The sequence below is a fragment of the Dicentrarchus labrax genome, unplaced genomic scaffold (assembly GCF_905237075.1).
Source record: "Dicentrarchus labrax unplaced genomic scaffold, dlabrax2021, whole genome shotgun sequence".
Taxonomy (NCBI): Eukaryota; Metazoa; Chordata; class Actinopteri; family Moronidae; genus Dicentrarchus; species Dicentrarchus labrax.
In genome coordinates, this window is record NW_026136714.1 from 26,245,181 (window position 1) to 26,262,014 (window position 16,834).

Consider the following 16,834-nt stretch of genomic DNA (forward strand, 5'->3'; position numbering starts at 1 on the left):
GTGTGTGTGTGTATTTACCTTGCCGTCAGAAACCCAGACAGCCTGCATCTGCTGCTCTCTGATGGAGTCTTTGACGCTGCCGTACCAGGCGTCGTTGGCTGAGTTCAGATCAATGGTGGCTGGACGAGAAAACCATCCAACCTCAGCATACAACATTCAAATCACAGCAAATATACATCTACTGCGGTACCACTGCGCATAGCATAGCACAGCAGACTGAATCTCTGCGTGTGTTTTTGACTGTACCAGTGAATAAGTGAGAGCAGGTCTTCCTCAGTTTGACGGCCTGTTCGTAGAGTTTGCGGGCGCTGCGGTTGGAGTTGGGGGCGATCCTCTGCCTCATGGCCTTGATGCCGTGCTTGCTGTCTGGGTTGAAGAAGATGACAATGGGGTACCACTGGGTGTAGTTCAGGGTGTCCACTGCCTTGGGCGTCACATCCAGCAGGGCGTGCTTGTCCTGTGTGGCGTGAGGAACAGGGACAAATGGCAAACATTGTTTTGAACTCTGCAATAGAAATGGTCCGCCAGGTAACCCTGCAATACATGTGAACCTCTTACTTGTATTGTCACATGTGTTCTTTCTGTCCCTGCTATATTTATTTACATGACTCACCTTAACAAGTACGCAGAATGACTGTCTTTGATTGCGCGGTACAGGTCTGGTGAGTGGGAGGGTGGGGGTGGTGACTAGGGATTAGTTAATGTTTGTATTATGTTTGTATTTTGCATATTGTGAAAATCTAAAATAAAAAGACCTTGTTCAAAAAAGAAATGGTCTGCCAGTGTCTACATTTTTGCTTATTGTGATAAATGATTCATGATATGATTCAAATTCCTTAAAATCTGTACAACCTAAGCTAAAACTTTATATAAGTCAATAAACCATAATAATTGAAAAAAGGTTTGTTTTACCCAATATGTAGGCGGAGAAAATTAGTATAGAAAAAGAAAAATAGTAGAAAATAGTAGAAAAATAAAAAAGTAATAAAAAAGTAACTATGTCTTTATAGTTTTGGTGATCTTATTTACAACTAATTTCCTGAGAAATCTGCCACTGTGATTTGGCATAAAGCCTTTACCACAGCATATATTACAACAGGAATTCTCCACAGACAGATTATGTAATGTTAACCATCAACAGGTAAACTTCTGACCATCCTCATACAAATAAAACACTGAATTCAAAGCACCAACATGCTGCTGCAGCCTTACTGGGTCTGATATAACCAGCAGTTTATAGTGGCTAATGGCTAAACTCTAGATGGATATTACTGTATAAGTATAATTACTTAGTCAAGTCATAATCTTCACAACTCTTCTTTACTTGTAATTCTGTAACATTTGAGCATTTGCTGTTATCCTATAACTGTAGCTTCAATCCACAGCTATGTTCTATATGTAGTCGAGTTGTATACTTCCATTTTCCAAATGTTTCCAACAATGTTCAAACTCAGAGAAATCTGTCATTTTATTCAGGTAATGCTGCGTTTCACCGGTCGCCTGTCAATGGTCAGCTTCTGTCATATCCAGAAGCTGTCATACATTGTCTTTTTATCCAGTTTGTGGTGCTTTCTAAGTCAGAGAAACAAGCTGAGCTAACGTAAGCAGCAGCTCGACTTGCAGCCCCCCCAGGAGGGTCTTCCTAACCGGGAGAGGCTGACTGCAATGACAGTAATGGTGGTAAAGACAACAACTCCCATGATACCACGCTACTTCAAACTTCGTCTTTTGTTATTGACCGCCTAGCAACAGAACAACTTTTCCAACAACCACCAACTGGTTTGGTAAAAATAAACCCTTAATTCACAGAGTTAGATGTGAAAATATGTGTGAAAAGGGCTCAATCATTCTCTGCTCAGGACCCCATGACTCCACTATATCTTTACATAGCATATAGTTGTCTGCTCTCATGTTAATGTTGTCAGTCTTATATTACCTTTAAACAACGCCATCATGACCAAACAGGTAAGTCAACAACAGAGATTATAGCTAAAACGTTGGAAATAATTACCTCTGAAGAGATAGTTGGTGGATATAATGGAATGAAGAGAGAAATCAAATGATGATGATGTAACTACCCAGGCTGATACATTTTTATAGTTTTTTTGGTATGCTAATAAATTAAATGTTGTTTAACAAGAGATGATCCCTTCAGATCAGGGGATGAGGCAGCTCTCAGGTCAGCAAGAGCTGATCTCTCCCAAACCATCAGAGATGAAAACAGGCCAACGCACCAAAAAATCCATAGTCCTTTCTGTGACAGGGCATGCAGGTCATAACTGGCTATAAAACCACACCACAGGCCGATGTCAGTGATGCCTCCCTTCCTGACAGGTTGAAATATTTCCATGCCCGCTTTGAAGCTGCGGATAACATGCCGGGAGGAAAACCTGGGACTCTAGCCAAAGCGAAACCTAGAAAATCTACAGGACTGAACAACATAAATGACCATGAATCAGCTGTACCCTGCCCCAACGACTACCACACTGTCCCACTGACCTCTGTTATCACAAAGTGCTTCCAGTCCTCAGATAGCGGCATATCATTAGTACTCCACAGTACCCTGTCCCACCTGGAGCCATCATGCTGGGTGCCCCCCAGGGCTGTGTGCTTGGTCTGCTGCTGTTTTCTCTGCTGACCCATGGCTGTTCAGCCAAATCCAGCTCAAACCATATTTTTAAATATTTGCTGATGACACAGCAGTGGTGGGTGTAATCAGCGACAATCATACCGGGAGAAGGTTGAACAGCTAGTGGCCTGGTGCAAAGACAACAATCCGTCTCTTAATGTTGATAACATAATGGTGGACTTCATCAGCCTGACCAAATAGCACCAAATTCCTGCATGTTCCTTTGTTCTCAAGTCTCTCTTATAAAAAGATCTTGATCTCAAATAGACCATATACCGCAAGTATTTGGTGGACAAAATCCTTTAAATCTACATGACATGACATAGATTGACAGTTTGTGAGTGTGTGTGTGGGTACCTGCTCGATGATTTGTCGGATGGTGTTCAATCGAACCACTCCTGAGGACTTCTCAGAGCCGGCATCTTTCGGCTCGGTTTCTAACATAATAACACAGAAATCATGGAAAGGTCAGAAGCAATACTAGGACATCTACTCAGGAAGGAAGACTTTCAAACACACGAACAGAGAGAGGCTGGCACACACTCACTGGCAATAACAAACAGGTCGGGCATCTCAGAGGCCAGTTTCTCGTTAGCAGCATCAGCGATGGCGCCGAACAGCACAACAGGACGCCGGAAACCAGCTGCAATGACACACTGTGGTTACAATGCTGCTCACAGTTTATAACATTTACAGCATTTACATACTGTAACCTGTGGACATCAAAATACACACACTGATACGATTTCAAGTCTGTTCTACCGAAAGTCAAACAACTTAAACGGAACCTGACCAGATTTTTGAGGCTGATGTTAATATCAGTACTTGAATTTAAAAAATCATATCACAAAATATTTTGCTCTGATTCATTTTTTACTGTTTCATAGCCCCCAGAGTGTGTCTACACTTCAAACAAAGTCAGACTCATTTGTCTTTCTCAGTCCAGAACAAAAATCTTAACTCAGCAAGAACACAATTCATACTTTCTAAACCCTTATCATGTTAACAAACACCAGCTTTCAGGTGAGACATAGAGAATCAATCCAAAGCAGGCACTCCACCCACCTTCCCGGAGCACCACTCGTTCGTACGCTGGGAAGCGGGTGGCCAGGGTCTGACTGCTCAGGTTTTCTCTGCTCTTCCTCAGGTCCTTCCTCTTCAGAGAACGTTGGCCTCGCAACCGCCAGAAGTCGGCTCGATCGCCCGCAACCACTTTATGGGAGCTCTGGACGCTGGCCATCTGCTCCGCTCTATCAAGATAAATACACCTGTCACTAATCCATCCATTCTTCATGTGCATGTTCATGTGTAAAACCACTTGTGAGACATGTAGAGCACCAGACTGTACATGCAGATCTGAACTGTCTGAATATCTGGATGTGCCAGTTTGATTTTGCATATTTATCTTTAAACTAGACAAATATAATTAAGTATAAGACCTAACACAGATCCGAAATAATGGTGTCACTATTGACCAGCATGTGAAGTATTCGATTCATCCTGGTTTTTTTCAGCTGAGGATCACTGCCAAACTCAGGCCCAAGTAGAGCTGCAATGATTATTGGATTAATCGATTAGTTTAACTATTTTGATAAATACAGTGACCATCTCAAAAGACAAAAATATACTCTAGTGTGGTCCAAGCTCAAAGACAGTGTGTCTTGGAAATTGGAACTATTTCAATACCATTGCTTAGTGTGTCCACACACAAAATACAGTATATCTTCCACAGTGTTTTGCTTTGTTGCTGTATTCTACAAGGTTTTGTGTATGACTGTTTTAGAAGTGGGCAGCCCAGAAAATGGTCCATGGTCAGTGGTTCTGTGTTAGGGTTAGCTTGCATCACCTGGTTCCTGATCACAATCGGTAAGGCATTTCAGTCCACCCATCTCAAATCCAAGTTGGGAGGTAGAGTTTCTGATATTATATGGACCATGGGAGGCATGCTCGGCAGGCGGTTGGAAAGCCTTTATCTTACTTCGCCACTGCTTGAACAAATTCTGCTTGCAGGCATTTTAAAGAACACTCTAATTTCCCCACAGTGTGAATGTATGGTACACTCAAAACACACAAGAATCATACTAAAGCGTACAACTGGGACACATGCTGTCTCACACCAGTGATTTACTCAGCCTCTGGGCTGTGGACCTGTAATTACAGTAACCCTCTTGGGCCAATTAGTGTAATGTAACTGGAGTGCAGCAGTGCTGTGCATCTTTCTTCCTCATTTTGTGCCATTGAAATGGCAATGCTAATGAGTGATTCAGAGGACAAGTGGAACAAAACAGCATGCATAATGTGGAGGAAGAAGAGCAGTCTGATGACAGTGAGGACAGAGAAGAGAATGATAAGACATTTAAAAAGAGGCTGGATAAAACGGGAGAGTGGTGGTAGAGGAAAAGATAAGAGAGGAGGTGAAAGGATGAGGGGAATAATGGTTGGCTGGACATACGTCTGATGTGACATCTGGTCTTTTAAGATAACCAGCAGCTGGCCTGTGGCCAGAACAGGCCTATCTGATCCACTGTCTGAAAGCTTACCAGGTTTGTCAGAGATCCGAGCCATTTAAGTTCCTTTACTGCAGTCCCAGAGAATTTTGATAGAGATCAAGAAAACATTGTAACTGTCACCTGCTTATCTTTCACACTATCTGCAAATGTACTGGCAGTGGGGCTGAAATTTATTTTTATCCGAACACTGGGTTGAGAATCATTTCCACTGCATGTGAGGTGATAATTCATTATTTTATACTCATTAATATATTCTAGAACTCCAAGTCCAGACCAAGGACCCCATCTGGACCACACTGCAAATCAGTCTTCTGACGGACACGCCTTCATGGGCCCCCTAACACAGGACCAGCTGATGGCCCTACCTGCTCTTGTTGGGGATGATGCCCTTCTCCAGCAGCTGCTTTTCCTTGCCAACACGTATTGCCAGCCAGTTGCCGAGCTTGCCGTCATACAGGGTGTCCACCACCTTGAAGATGTCCCCACGGCTGAATGCCAGGCTCTGAGGAGTCTCCTTCTCATACTCAAAGTGTGTCCGGATGAAGAAAGAGTCTCCACGCCCCGATACCAAGATATCATTATAGACTAGAAAGCCAAAAAAGTGAGGGAAAAAGAAAAAAAGCCATTAAAAACAGTGAGGAAGAGAAGAGGGGAGGCAGCAGAAGAGCAGTAAAATATTAGAATGAGATTATCATATTTTTGTCTGATACTGCTGGACTGCTGGCAGCCTGAAGCAGCTATGTCAGACCATGGCATGCACTTATTAAAACATAAAAGATCAAAGTACACATAAAAAAAATACTCTGGGTGCAAGTGAAATTACATTATTCCACTTGTCTAAACCTATTAATACACCCCCTTTTGGGGTGGTCTGCCTAAATTAAACAAAGCAGCTATATTGTACTTAATGCAAGAGTTAATGGGAGTCCCACCATAGTTGTTGGATTTCTCCCACTGATACTGTAGCACCACGACAATAGACTGGCTGTATTGTACTTGTGTTTTATAATTATAACTGTGTTTACATTTTTTCATTTACTTTGTGATAAAGATGGGAAGGTTCACCTTCTCTTGTGACTGAATAGGAGACTACAGTGAAGCAATCACTGTCTTTATGTTTTTTTATTTACTGTGATAGAGACAGTGATACTAGTGACATTAGATATTTTTCCTATTGTCATCAAATGCCATGTGCACAGCCAAACTAACAAAGAATGTATCTTATTATAAGTATTGTGTATCTATTGAAGCTTGATATATTTTCCTCTTTGTGCCATAGAGCCCCATTGTTGAACCTGCCCCTGTTCCCTTTTTTTTACTCCACTTTGTTCTAAATATTGACTGAACATTTATTTTATTTATTGATACTGATTATTCCTGATTAGCCCACAAATGCACTATTTCCTCATAATTTCAGATGTCGGTATCCTCCTTTACTATCTCTCCCTATTTATGATTACTTGTCTTCATGTTACCAATGTTCCACACTTAAGGTTTATGTGATGACAACTGAGCTTTTTCCTGTTCATGTTCACATAAAGACCATTAGGTGCAGCAGAAAGCTCAAAAGAACTAGTACCTAGAAGTTACAGTGTAGATTATGTTGTAACATGCACTGTTCTCAAAGGTCAAGAATGAACTTCCAAGCTAAAATTTCCAGTCTTATTTGCAAAATCAAAACAAAATGCACATATTTGTCTGACTGTTGCATGGAAATATACTTTACAGCCTGCTCCAGGCTCTTGTGAGGCTTCCTGATTTGATATGTGTAGTCCGACAAAGCACTGACCCAAAAGGACCAACAGAGGCAACAGTCATACTGGCTACAGTCCACTGCTGCCAAGGCTGGCTGGCAGCGAATACAGGGCTTCATACACACTGTGGATTCACATTCAGCTTTAATAACACACTCACACTAATAATAATATATAAAACAAAGGGTTCCCCTTGTATAACCTTATTCTATCTGAGTGCTCCTTCAGAACCTTCAAAGACAACCAAAGTCATGTGAGTAGTGTATTGTTGTACAATTGTGTATTGTTGTGCTATCAGACATGTTTTAACAATTCTCTAAAAAGTATTTTGGCAAATAATTCTTCATTTAAACACCAGTTGTAGCAATAAACATCAGCCTGATTGAACAAATGTTCTGTGAATGTCCATCACCATAATTTACTAAAAGGAACATCATGCAGCATGGAAGAAGACTTGAAACTAGCGATTATGACCATAAACTCATTAGGAAACAGTTTACCAAGCTAAAGTGAGAAATAGCATCATCTTTCCATAAAACTCCATACTTTATAACTTTTTTTTGCTGTCACCTGCTGGCCATTTCATAAAATGCATGTTTAAGACACTTTGCATTGGCATTACTTCACAGACCTGGATGCTCTGTCCACTATACTGTATATTTACTGTCAATGGGTGTGCCCCACGGTACTGTCCTGGGTCCTATTTTCTTTTTTTACAGTGAGTGCTTCCCCTTGGGCAGATCATTTGTAGATTTAGTGGTATTACTTAAATCTAACCTGAAAATCTGCCAATATTCTTTCCTATACATATCAAACCATACAGTTACCACCCTGACCTTTCTAATCTCAACCACTACTATTTTTATGTGAGGACCTGCCAGCTCTCTGATACCTTAAATGTCCTCTCAACAGGAGTCATACAGTGTTCATGTCAGGTCAGTGCTCTGCTTCGTTGTGTGATGTGTTTTGCTTCATAAATAGATTTTTCCAACAAAAATGGCAAAGCCCTTTTTTTCAGAGCCACAAGCTCAAGGGGCCAATGTGCTCATTACATAACACGGTTTGTGTTGCTCTCTCTCATCCGATGTGTTCTTGAGCGGATCTGTGTGGGTCCATGTGTGTCACGGTTGGTTGAACCAAAACTAGCCTGATCTGGTCTAAAACCCTTGGGGGACCAAGCTGGTACCTCCCTCATTAAATGGAAACATCAGAGAGAGAAAGAGAGATGGGGGGAGAAAGAGACAATGGTCCTGGGGTGCGAGTGTGACAGCTGGCAGGGCATTGTGGTAAAAGTACACCATGTTCTGGTATACTCCACAAGTTGCTGATAAGCCTACAACTTCATCACTTAAAACTGCTCCATCATTCTAACATTTCAAGTCACAGCACATTCCATCACTGCTGAATCATTTAGTACAGGCTCAGGCTAAGACATGCAAATATGCTGCACTTGAAAGATAGGAGATGTTATTCTGTGTTTTTCTGATTGTCAAAAAGCCCATAAAAAGCCACAAACCAACAGTGTGTTAGTCTGTCACTAAATACCTTCTGACTTCCCTATTCGGTATGTGGCTCTCACCCCCAAGCCCACTGTTTCCTACTGGAGATGTAAATCTTTCAAAACACCTCACAAATACATAGTTAAAAGTATATAAACAGCTTAGTAATATCCTAAAACAACTAGCCACTGTATCTTTAATCAAATATTACTAAAACAGAAGGAAAAAGTGCATTTGTTGGGGACTATTTTCAGCAGAGATTAATCCACATTTGGAACTCTAGTGAATGTTTTGGCAGCAGCAAGGTGTATGTGGGATTGAGTCAAAATAAACTACAGTGTGTGTTCATGGTAATGAAGGAACAAACCACCATTAGGTCGTAAAAGGTCATAAAAATCAGAAGGAACAACCTAGATGGGAGCATGAATGCTCAGTAAGCTTTATGGCAATCTATAAAATTATTAAATTGAGATATCGTTGGATAATTTTGGCCTGAAGATGTAAAATAGGTATTTTGTATGTTTGTTTGTATGTTTGTAAGTCTTGATGAGCTTTACCAGAAAAAAAATCAATGAAACGAGTAAGGACTGTTGTTTTTGTTGTGTTGACAATAGTAATGTTCTAGGGGGCATAAAATAAGAAGGGTTCATCTTCTGAGGAGCATGAATATGCTCATTAAAGATCATAATAATCAAAATTATAGACAAGAAAGGTTTTGGCCTAATGTTGGACTGAATGCCAGGCTGTTCATTTTATAGATAAATCAAAGTTGTATTATTGGTTTAATTGTGTTCTTTAATATATGTGTAATTAATGTGAGAAATCTAACTCTGACTATGCCTCTGTGTCTTTTGTTTTCAGGAGGGAATGTTTTACCGTCAGGTTTGCTCTGGGCGAGGATGGTGACCACTTCCCCTTTAGGAATCTCCAACAGGAAGAGCACTGCTTCTTCTCTCACTACACCTTGAAAATCAACATTGTTCACCTTCAAGACACAAACAAAGTGCAAAATAATTAGGACTGTTTGTTATTAAAATAACATACAACACTTATATTTTTCTGTACACCCACATTCATATAGTAGTTTAAACTTCAGCTTCTCTGAGCTTTTTTATGTTCACATAGTAGTAAGGAAATAAGTTCTGTCTGGACTGGCTACCTTTAGGATTTGGTCTCCGACGCGCAGACCCTCTTCCTCAGCAGGACTGCCCTCTTGAACACTAGCAATAAAGATGCCAACATCATTTCCTCCTGCCAGCCTCAGGCCGACACTGTCTCCCTTCTGGAAATTCACCATCACTGTGTTTGGCCTGCAGGAGGGGAAATACATGTTGCCATTAACAACATGGGCACAAACATGACACAAATATGGCCCTCACTAATGTTAAGAAGTCCAGTGGAATGTGTGATCAGTTGCACATATTTCTCCTCCCATTGCATAAATGATCTGCTAAACAACTCAAGCCTAGTGTTTGATGGGGTAGTATGTATTGTGTCTGTGTCTGAAAAACTGCTGTAATGGTCTCAGTACGTCTGTGTTTCCGGCTGGGTTTACTTACGTTTTTCTTTCAATTATTTTGTTAATTACCCATCCACATAGTAGTCGCAGATTACAAGCCCATTACTACATCTGCCGGTTCCAACTACGGTGGCTGCGAAATTTGGAAAAAAATGTGGAAGACCCTATCTAGAGCCAGTGTTTAGTTTGTCTGTTCTGGGCTACTGTAGAAACATGGTGGTTCAATGAGGCAGACTCTGTAGAAGAGGACCCGCTCCCTCTGTAGATAAAAACAGCTCATTGTAAGGTAACAAAACACAATGATTCTTATATTCAGGTGATTATACAAAAATGAAAACATACCTATGAATATTATATCCCATTTCTGACAATAGATCCTCATAAATGTTACACACTGGACCTTTAAGTCATTTAATTATATTTTGCTGATAATACAACTGTGGAGTCTATGTAAAGGGGCTGTAAGTGAAATTGGTATTTTGGCTAACTTCCTGTCCGTTTTTGCAGTAAGCAGTCCCCTCCCTCCTCCCCATGTCGCCACACTGAAATCCTGCTGCCTGCCCTTGAGGACCGCCTCCTTGTGGAGTTCTCTCTCCTGATTAGATTTGGATAAAGTAGGAACAGGATACCAGAAAATATATGATCTGTTTATTGCAGGAAGGAGAGACTGGGAGACCATGTTACTGAACACTCTATATCAGTGATGGCTGATGGAAAATATTGCTTAAAGCATCTTTAAGTAAGATTTTGAATCCAGGAGTTTTACTTCTTTTACTTAAAAGGTCCAGTGTGTAACATTCAGGAGAATCTATTGTCAGAAATGGAATAAAATATTCATAGGTAAATGGTAAATGGACTGTACTTACATAGTGCCTTTCTAGTCTTTTTGACCACTCAATACGCTGTACACTATATGCCACACTCACCCCATTCACACACATTCATACAATGATGGCAGTGGCTGCCTGCAAGGTGCTCACCAGAATGGAAACGAAGCATTTACAGATAGTCATACACTGATTGGGAGCAATTTGGGGTTCAGTATCTTGCTCAAGGATTAGTGGACGACCCGCTCTACCTCTGAGCCACACATAGGTATGTTTCCATTAGTGTATACGTGAAAATAAGAATCATTGTGTTTTTGCTACCTTAGAATGAGCCGTTTTATCTACAGAGGGAGCGGGTCCTCCTTCATGGAGTCCACCATGTTGAAACGCCATGTTTCTACAGTAGCCCAGAATGGACAAACCAAACAATGTAGCAACTGGCTGTAAAACTGTCTTTTTCACAAGTTTCATGGCCACTGTAGTGTCTCCTACACACTTTACAGCACGTTCTCAATACCAGGTCATTAAATACAGGTGCCAGCGGTGTTCAGTTAGTTGAATCTAAAACTTCACCCCAAAAATGCCACTAAATGCTACACACTGGTCCTTTAAGTAAAGGCTTTGAATACCTTCTCCACCTCTGCCTGTTGGTATGAAAGTAGTTAGTGGCTAGTAGGAAACTGGGACACAGAGCAAGGTGAACACAGCTGCTGCTGATAACAGTAATTACTTGACCTTTATACTCTGTAAAGGTGTGTGCTGGAAGTGACATAATTACATGCTGCTGTGAACTAATATTTATGTGCCATGTCATGAAAACCAGTGGCCACCTAACTGCATTGTGTTTCGCTACTGATCAAGGGACCAATTGGAGACACACAACTGAAGCCAATTCTTGCAGGACTTGCTGTTCTAAACATCCCGGGTCAGGCCCAAGCCACATCATAATTGCTTCAGATGCATTCAGTTCCCAGAGACATGACGCATCCAATACATTCTTAGTAAAGTAACCTTCTTTCCATTCCTATGTATTTCACATAAAAGACAGATACTGTAAATGTAAGGCCGATCACGTACAGGTATGTTGCTGCAATTGGATCACATCAATGGAACTAGTGTGGGTAGGGGTGGATTTAACATTTTCATGTGATTATGAATAAATAGGGATAGAAAAACAACACAGTAAAGTTTCAAGTATAGAGAACTATGAAGAGAGAAAAAGAAAAACTTGCCCGTATATTTTTTCATCTTCTGGACTTGGCCGTAGAAGAATCTTGGGTGTAGCTGTTGCAGCAACTGTAGATAAGAAAATCAGAAGGAGTGTTGTTAACATCATATGTTTACAACTGCCAACAACATGTTAGGTCAGTAAAAGTAAATACATAATGAAGATTCGGAGATTACACTTGTTTACAGCTTGTTTCCGATGCCACAGAGTCTGTCATTATTCAGTCCAGCAAGCTATATGTACGTTATGGTTATGTGGTATCAGTTAATATTAGGACTGTGACCCTGCCATGGTAGACTGAGGTGGTAGTGTCGTGAAATAACCTGGAGGCTCCTCAATGTGCGGTGTGCCTTTGTCTTGCCCAGCTGAGGCCTGGGGGTCTTCCGGTATTCTGAAGGGGGAGGCCATTGCTGACATCTTGGGGGTCCTCATGGGTTCTTCCCTGTTACACACACAAAAACCCAGGATGAGAGGCTCTAAAGGAACTACAAGGTGCCAGAGCAACTCATCTAAAGTAACTCATGTAGGAGATACATACATTTTACGAAAGCAATAGGAACTAACAGGACACCTAATAACGTCAACTGACCCTTCCTAAGTCCCGCCCCTTTTTGTTCTGTGCACCAATAACAATTGAGCAAGGCTCGGTCAGAACCTCAGTTAACTTTCTTATTTCCTGTACGTAACATTTTCTTACCCTACCCTAACCAATCTCACTCCTCGTGCCTAAACCTAACCAATCCCACCAACCCAACGAGTATTAGCGAGTTGAGTTGAGTCACAAGTCTACATAACCTAACTGGAATCCAAGCTTAAGTCCATCCTACCTGGGGTTGTCTCTTTCATTAGAAGAGTGGGAGGACAGGTCAGACTGGCGGGACCTCCTCTCCTCTGGGGGAGAATAGGAATGGTATGACTCCATCTCTGATATGTCTGACAGACAGACAAACAGACAGACAAACAGACATCTCAATTAGACACACAGGCCTCTTTCAAGCGAAATCCCCCCCGTCCAGGCCGCGTGCCACCGCCACCACCACCAGTACAAAATGGTTGCCTTAGGAAGCCCCGACACCAGCTAATTACAGCCCGGAACAGACTGAGGACGTTATTAGAGATTATGAAGTTGAACTGCCACAGCTCAAGACTCAAGATAAAAGCAGCTTTTACTCAAACACACTGAATTGGGGACGCCTGGGTTACCAGTGGTAAAAGCATGTATTTCAATAATACAGGCTCCCACAGTTCTGTTCTGAAATAAAGCCCACTATGAAAAACAAGTTCTTTAGAACAGGGTAGGTTTTCTTTGTGTTATCCTCGACATACATGTCTGTATTTGTTGCAGTGTTTCACAGGATATACATGTATATGTTTGAGATGTCAACTAAACCAAATTCAAATCAAAGTAAGGCGATTTTGGCATAGTGGCCATAGTCAGTACTGCAGGTCACATGACACCACTGCCCTCAACAGAAACAATTATTATAAATAAACACAAAGAACATCTGAACTGGCTTGCTTGGCCTGTAGTCATTGCAACCCCAGATCCAGATAAGTAGTGGAAGCTTACATTTATCCTTGCTGAAACGGTTGGCCATATGTAGAAAATCAAAAATGGGGTTTAATATAATATGTATAATAAGGATTGTAACTTTTACAGACTAAAACTAGGGAATTTAGAAACTTTGAAGAAATGCTTTCTAAGGTTTCAGGCGGCAACTTCTGGAATGCCAGTATGAGGGCAGCTCTGGCCTCATGGGAGTATCCGTACTGCTTTATAACCCAGAAACGAGCTGGTCAAAAGTGCTTACACAAGGCCCAGCTCTCCACAGAGACCGCCTGGCCTTCACTCACTCCCACTGATGTTTTTATTTTTTTTTTTTTCATTTGAAGTGAAGAATGGGTGGCAGAGTCTTTGATTTGGCTGCTTTTATCTGTCAGAGTGTGGCACTGCTCGGAAGAGAGGGAGGGAGGCTTAAGATGGAAGCTTTTAACAGAAGCCTATACACCAAGAAACCAGAGACAAAAGAAACATTTGAAGACACAGGTGTGAGATGACAAGCGAGACCACATAAAAGACAGAGAATAAAAAAAGAGGCGATAAATCTGTCCCCCTGAAAACAACACGCCATGACAAACCTCTTTAACAGCCAACAACTCTGTCACTTTTAATAACATTGCTGCATTCCTTCATGGCTTCAAGCAGATCAGTTTTGCCTTTCATTTAGCGGCAGTTAGAGGTCAGAGAGGCACGGTCGAGTTTCACCAGGTACGATTTGGTACGTGTTAATTAGTGCGATTAGGGTTAGAGAGACATTCTACATGCAGGGACATACAGAGGCGATGGAGTTTGACAAGAATGAGACACTGAAATGGAAGAGCGAGGATGAGAGAGACAGACTGAAAGAAAAAGAGAAATGTGAGGATATTGTGTCAAACCTGATATCGGCAAGTGTCGGCCAAATATGTCAGAAACAACATCCAGCATTCAGATTTATGTCACAGAACCAAATTTGGATGGTGTGTTGATGTGAAGGACTCAGCAATAGAGCCATCATAAAGAAAATCAATACTGAGTTTTTTTCTGTTGCTGGATATATATTAGCTTTTTAACCAAGAGTTTGCTTCGCAGATGTGTTGCATTAATTTCCGAGAATGTGCACAACCAACGATGCAAACAGACTTCTTCCTGGTTCCCACAGAATCAATCATTATGTTTTGGTGACCCCCTAACCTTTGCCCTAGCGCCACCATCAGGACAAATTTTAGTTTTCTTTCTGCCCAGAGCTAAAAAAATTCCAGTTCATATTATGAAAATATTTTAAATTAAACAAGTAGTTGAACAAGCTGGGCTTACGACAGATGCCTGTACAGCACGGTCTTTCGACTGGGGAGGTCAGCTGATCCCTAGTGGTTTGTGGTGGTACTGTAATTAGTTTGCGCAAATAAGTATATTTTGTTTTTCTCATTCAAATCAAATAAATACAAAAACATTGTTCCACATTTTAAAATGATCTTTACTAGATTTAAAAAAGCACTTTCTGCCACAGTTCCCATGCGTACTGGAGGCATTCTGTGCCTCAGCAGCCAGATTTACTAGATGGCATTTTGTTCATTTCTGATTGGTGTAATTAATGATAGAATCTAACTTGAGTAATACACTGTCATAAAGGTTAAAAGACAAAAAGATATTCTTGTTGACAAGAAATACCAAAATCTAACTGTCAGTTTGTTGTGTAATGTGCTGAGTACATTCATGCTATTCAGGGAATGAGCCCTTTCAATTTTAAACTCCATGACCTTTCCTCTACCACCACCTACAGGAACATCTTAATAAAACCCCCACAGCTTCAGAATGGCTACATCACACTGCCTCAGTGTTTGGTTGTTCCATTAAATAGTTTCACATCGTGGGGTGTAATGTTTGCAGCTGCTAGTGGAGTTTTACACATCTTCAATCTTCTTTTATGTATTCATCCATGGTGAGAGAAACAGCTAACCTATGTGGATATTAGTGTTTTCTTTGGTCTAAACTATTCATGTCCTCTATACGTGGATTCACTACTGAGTGACTGCTCGGAACAAAGCTTTAGTTGTTAGTCAGTGCTGTAGCGAGTGGAAGAGGTGCATCTGTGTACTTCCAGGTGAACAACCATCAGAGCCTGCAGACATCCCAACTAAAATTTAATTGAATTGAATTAACTCTAATTACTAACCCAACACGCACGCACACGCACACGCACACACACACACACACACACACACACACACACAGTCAGAGTCAGCTGCTGCACCACTCCCTGCATTCTTAATAGCATGTGCCTGAAAAGTGACAACTACACTATTTTAGTTCACAACAGTTACTTAACCCCTTAGAAGAAACTTTAATTTGATCTTGATTTTGGTGGCCCCTGTGGACAAAAGTGGTAGTGTTTCCACCGCCATGTTTAACTGATTTCAAGGGGAATCCGACCGTGGGGCAGGCATTAAGAATAACTTATTAACTAACTAATAGCCAATGTGCTCCCTGGTGATCTTGTTTGTTGTTTCTTGTGGGTTATATAGAGGCATCACTATTAAATTGAGCCCGTTCCATAAGAGTTAAAAACTCCTTGTAGTAGAGGTGGGCGATATATATCGTTTGCGATAATATCGTCATTGTTGTTTTGACGATGTGCAAATTTCCATTATCGAGTATTTAAATTACTTCGACAAAAACAATGAAACGCCCGCGGAAACTCCTCACATCCATTAATACACGGTGCAGCAGCGCTCTCTACAGCATGGCAGGATTCAGTCACAAGTTTAGTGGGCCTACGTGATCACGTGACCTCTCGCTAGAATCCTCCTTGCAACAGTTTAGCAGCGCGTTGTGATGGTAGAGAGAAAATGCAAGCACCTCCAGTCCCTGAAGCTACCGGTACTTCAGATGATTTAGTGCCGAGATGTGGATCCTATGGGCTTCAGCATTCAGAGCGCTAAGCGCCTTCAGCGGTAAAAAGATGTCAGCGGAGACGGTTTTTTTTTAGCGCAGCGCTCAGAGCGCTTCAAGTTGAAATCTGTTCAACTTTTAACACCGCTGGGCGCTCGGAAAATAAGTTTTTGAGCGCTCTCAGCGCTGTAAACGCGTTTGGTGGACACAAGTCCAGCTCAGACAATTCTAATCACATTTTAAAGGATATCGACTGTTCTTATCACCAAAATCCCCAAAAATATTGAGATATTATTTTTTGCCCATATCGCCCACCCCTACCTTGTAGTACGTTTAAGCAACCTGGCCTTGGATTGTGTATTTTTGATGATGCTGTATTGCACTGTATTGAATACTGTGCCCACACTATTAGGAAAACATCAATGTAAAGCAGTCC

The 16,834-nt window shown here is 41.3% G+C and overlaps 1 protein-coding gene across 5 annotated transcripts in view; it reads right to left on the reverse strand.

The window, feature by feature from the left end:
* The window catches only part of LOC127375830 (tight junction protein ZO-2), a 111,883-nt gene that overhangs the window by 13,210 nt on the left and 81,839 nt on the right, over nucleotides 1-16,834 (reverse strand). For all 5 annotated transcript variants that reach the window (XM_051422149.1, XM_051422152.1, XM_051422150.1 and 2 more), the window contains exons 8-18: nucleotides 12,794-12,899; nucleotides 12,290-12,408; nucleotides 11,971-12,034; nucleotides 9,552-9,702; nucleotides 9,269-9,377; nucleotides 5,505-5,724; nucleotides 3,695-3,879; nucleotides 3,177-3,272; nucleotides 2,987-3,066; nucleotides 247-457; nucleotides 19-119 (exon numbers count right to left, since the gene is read on the reverse strand). In XM_051422149.1, coding sequence (XP_051278109.1) covers nucleotides 19-119; nucleotides 247-457; nucleotides 2,987-3,066; nucleotides 3,177-3,272; nucleotides 3,695-3,879; nucleotides 5,505-5,724; nucleotides 9,269-9,377; nucleotides 9,552-9,702; nucleotides 11,971-12,034; nucleotides 12,290-12,408; nucleotides 12,794-12,899 — 1,442 coding nt within the window. The remainder of the gene's footprint in view (nucleotides 1-18; nucleotides 120-246; nucleotides 458-2,986; nucleotides 3,067-3,176; nucleotides 3,273-3,694; nucleotides 3,880-5,504; nucleotides 5,725-9,268; nucleotides 9,378-9,551; nucleotides 9,703-11,970; nucleotides 12,035-12,289; nucleotides 12,409-12,793; nucleotides 12,900-16,834) is intronic.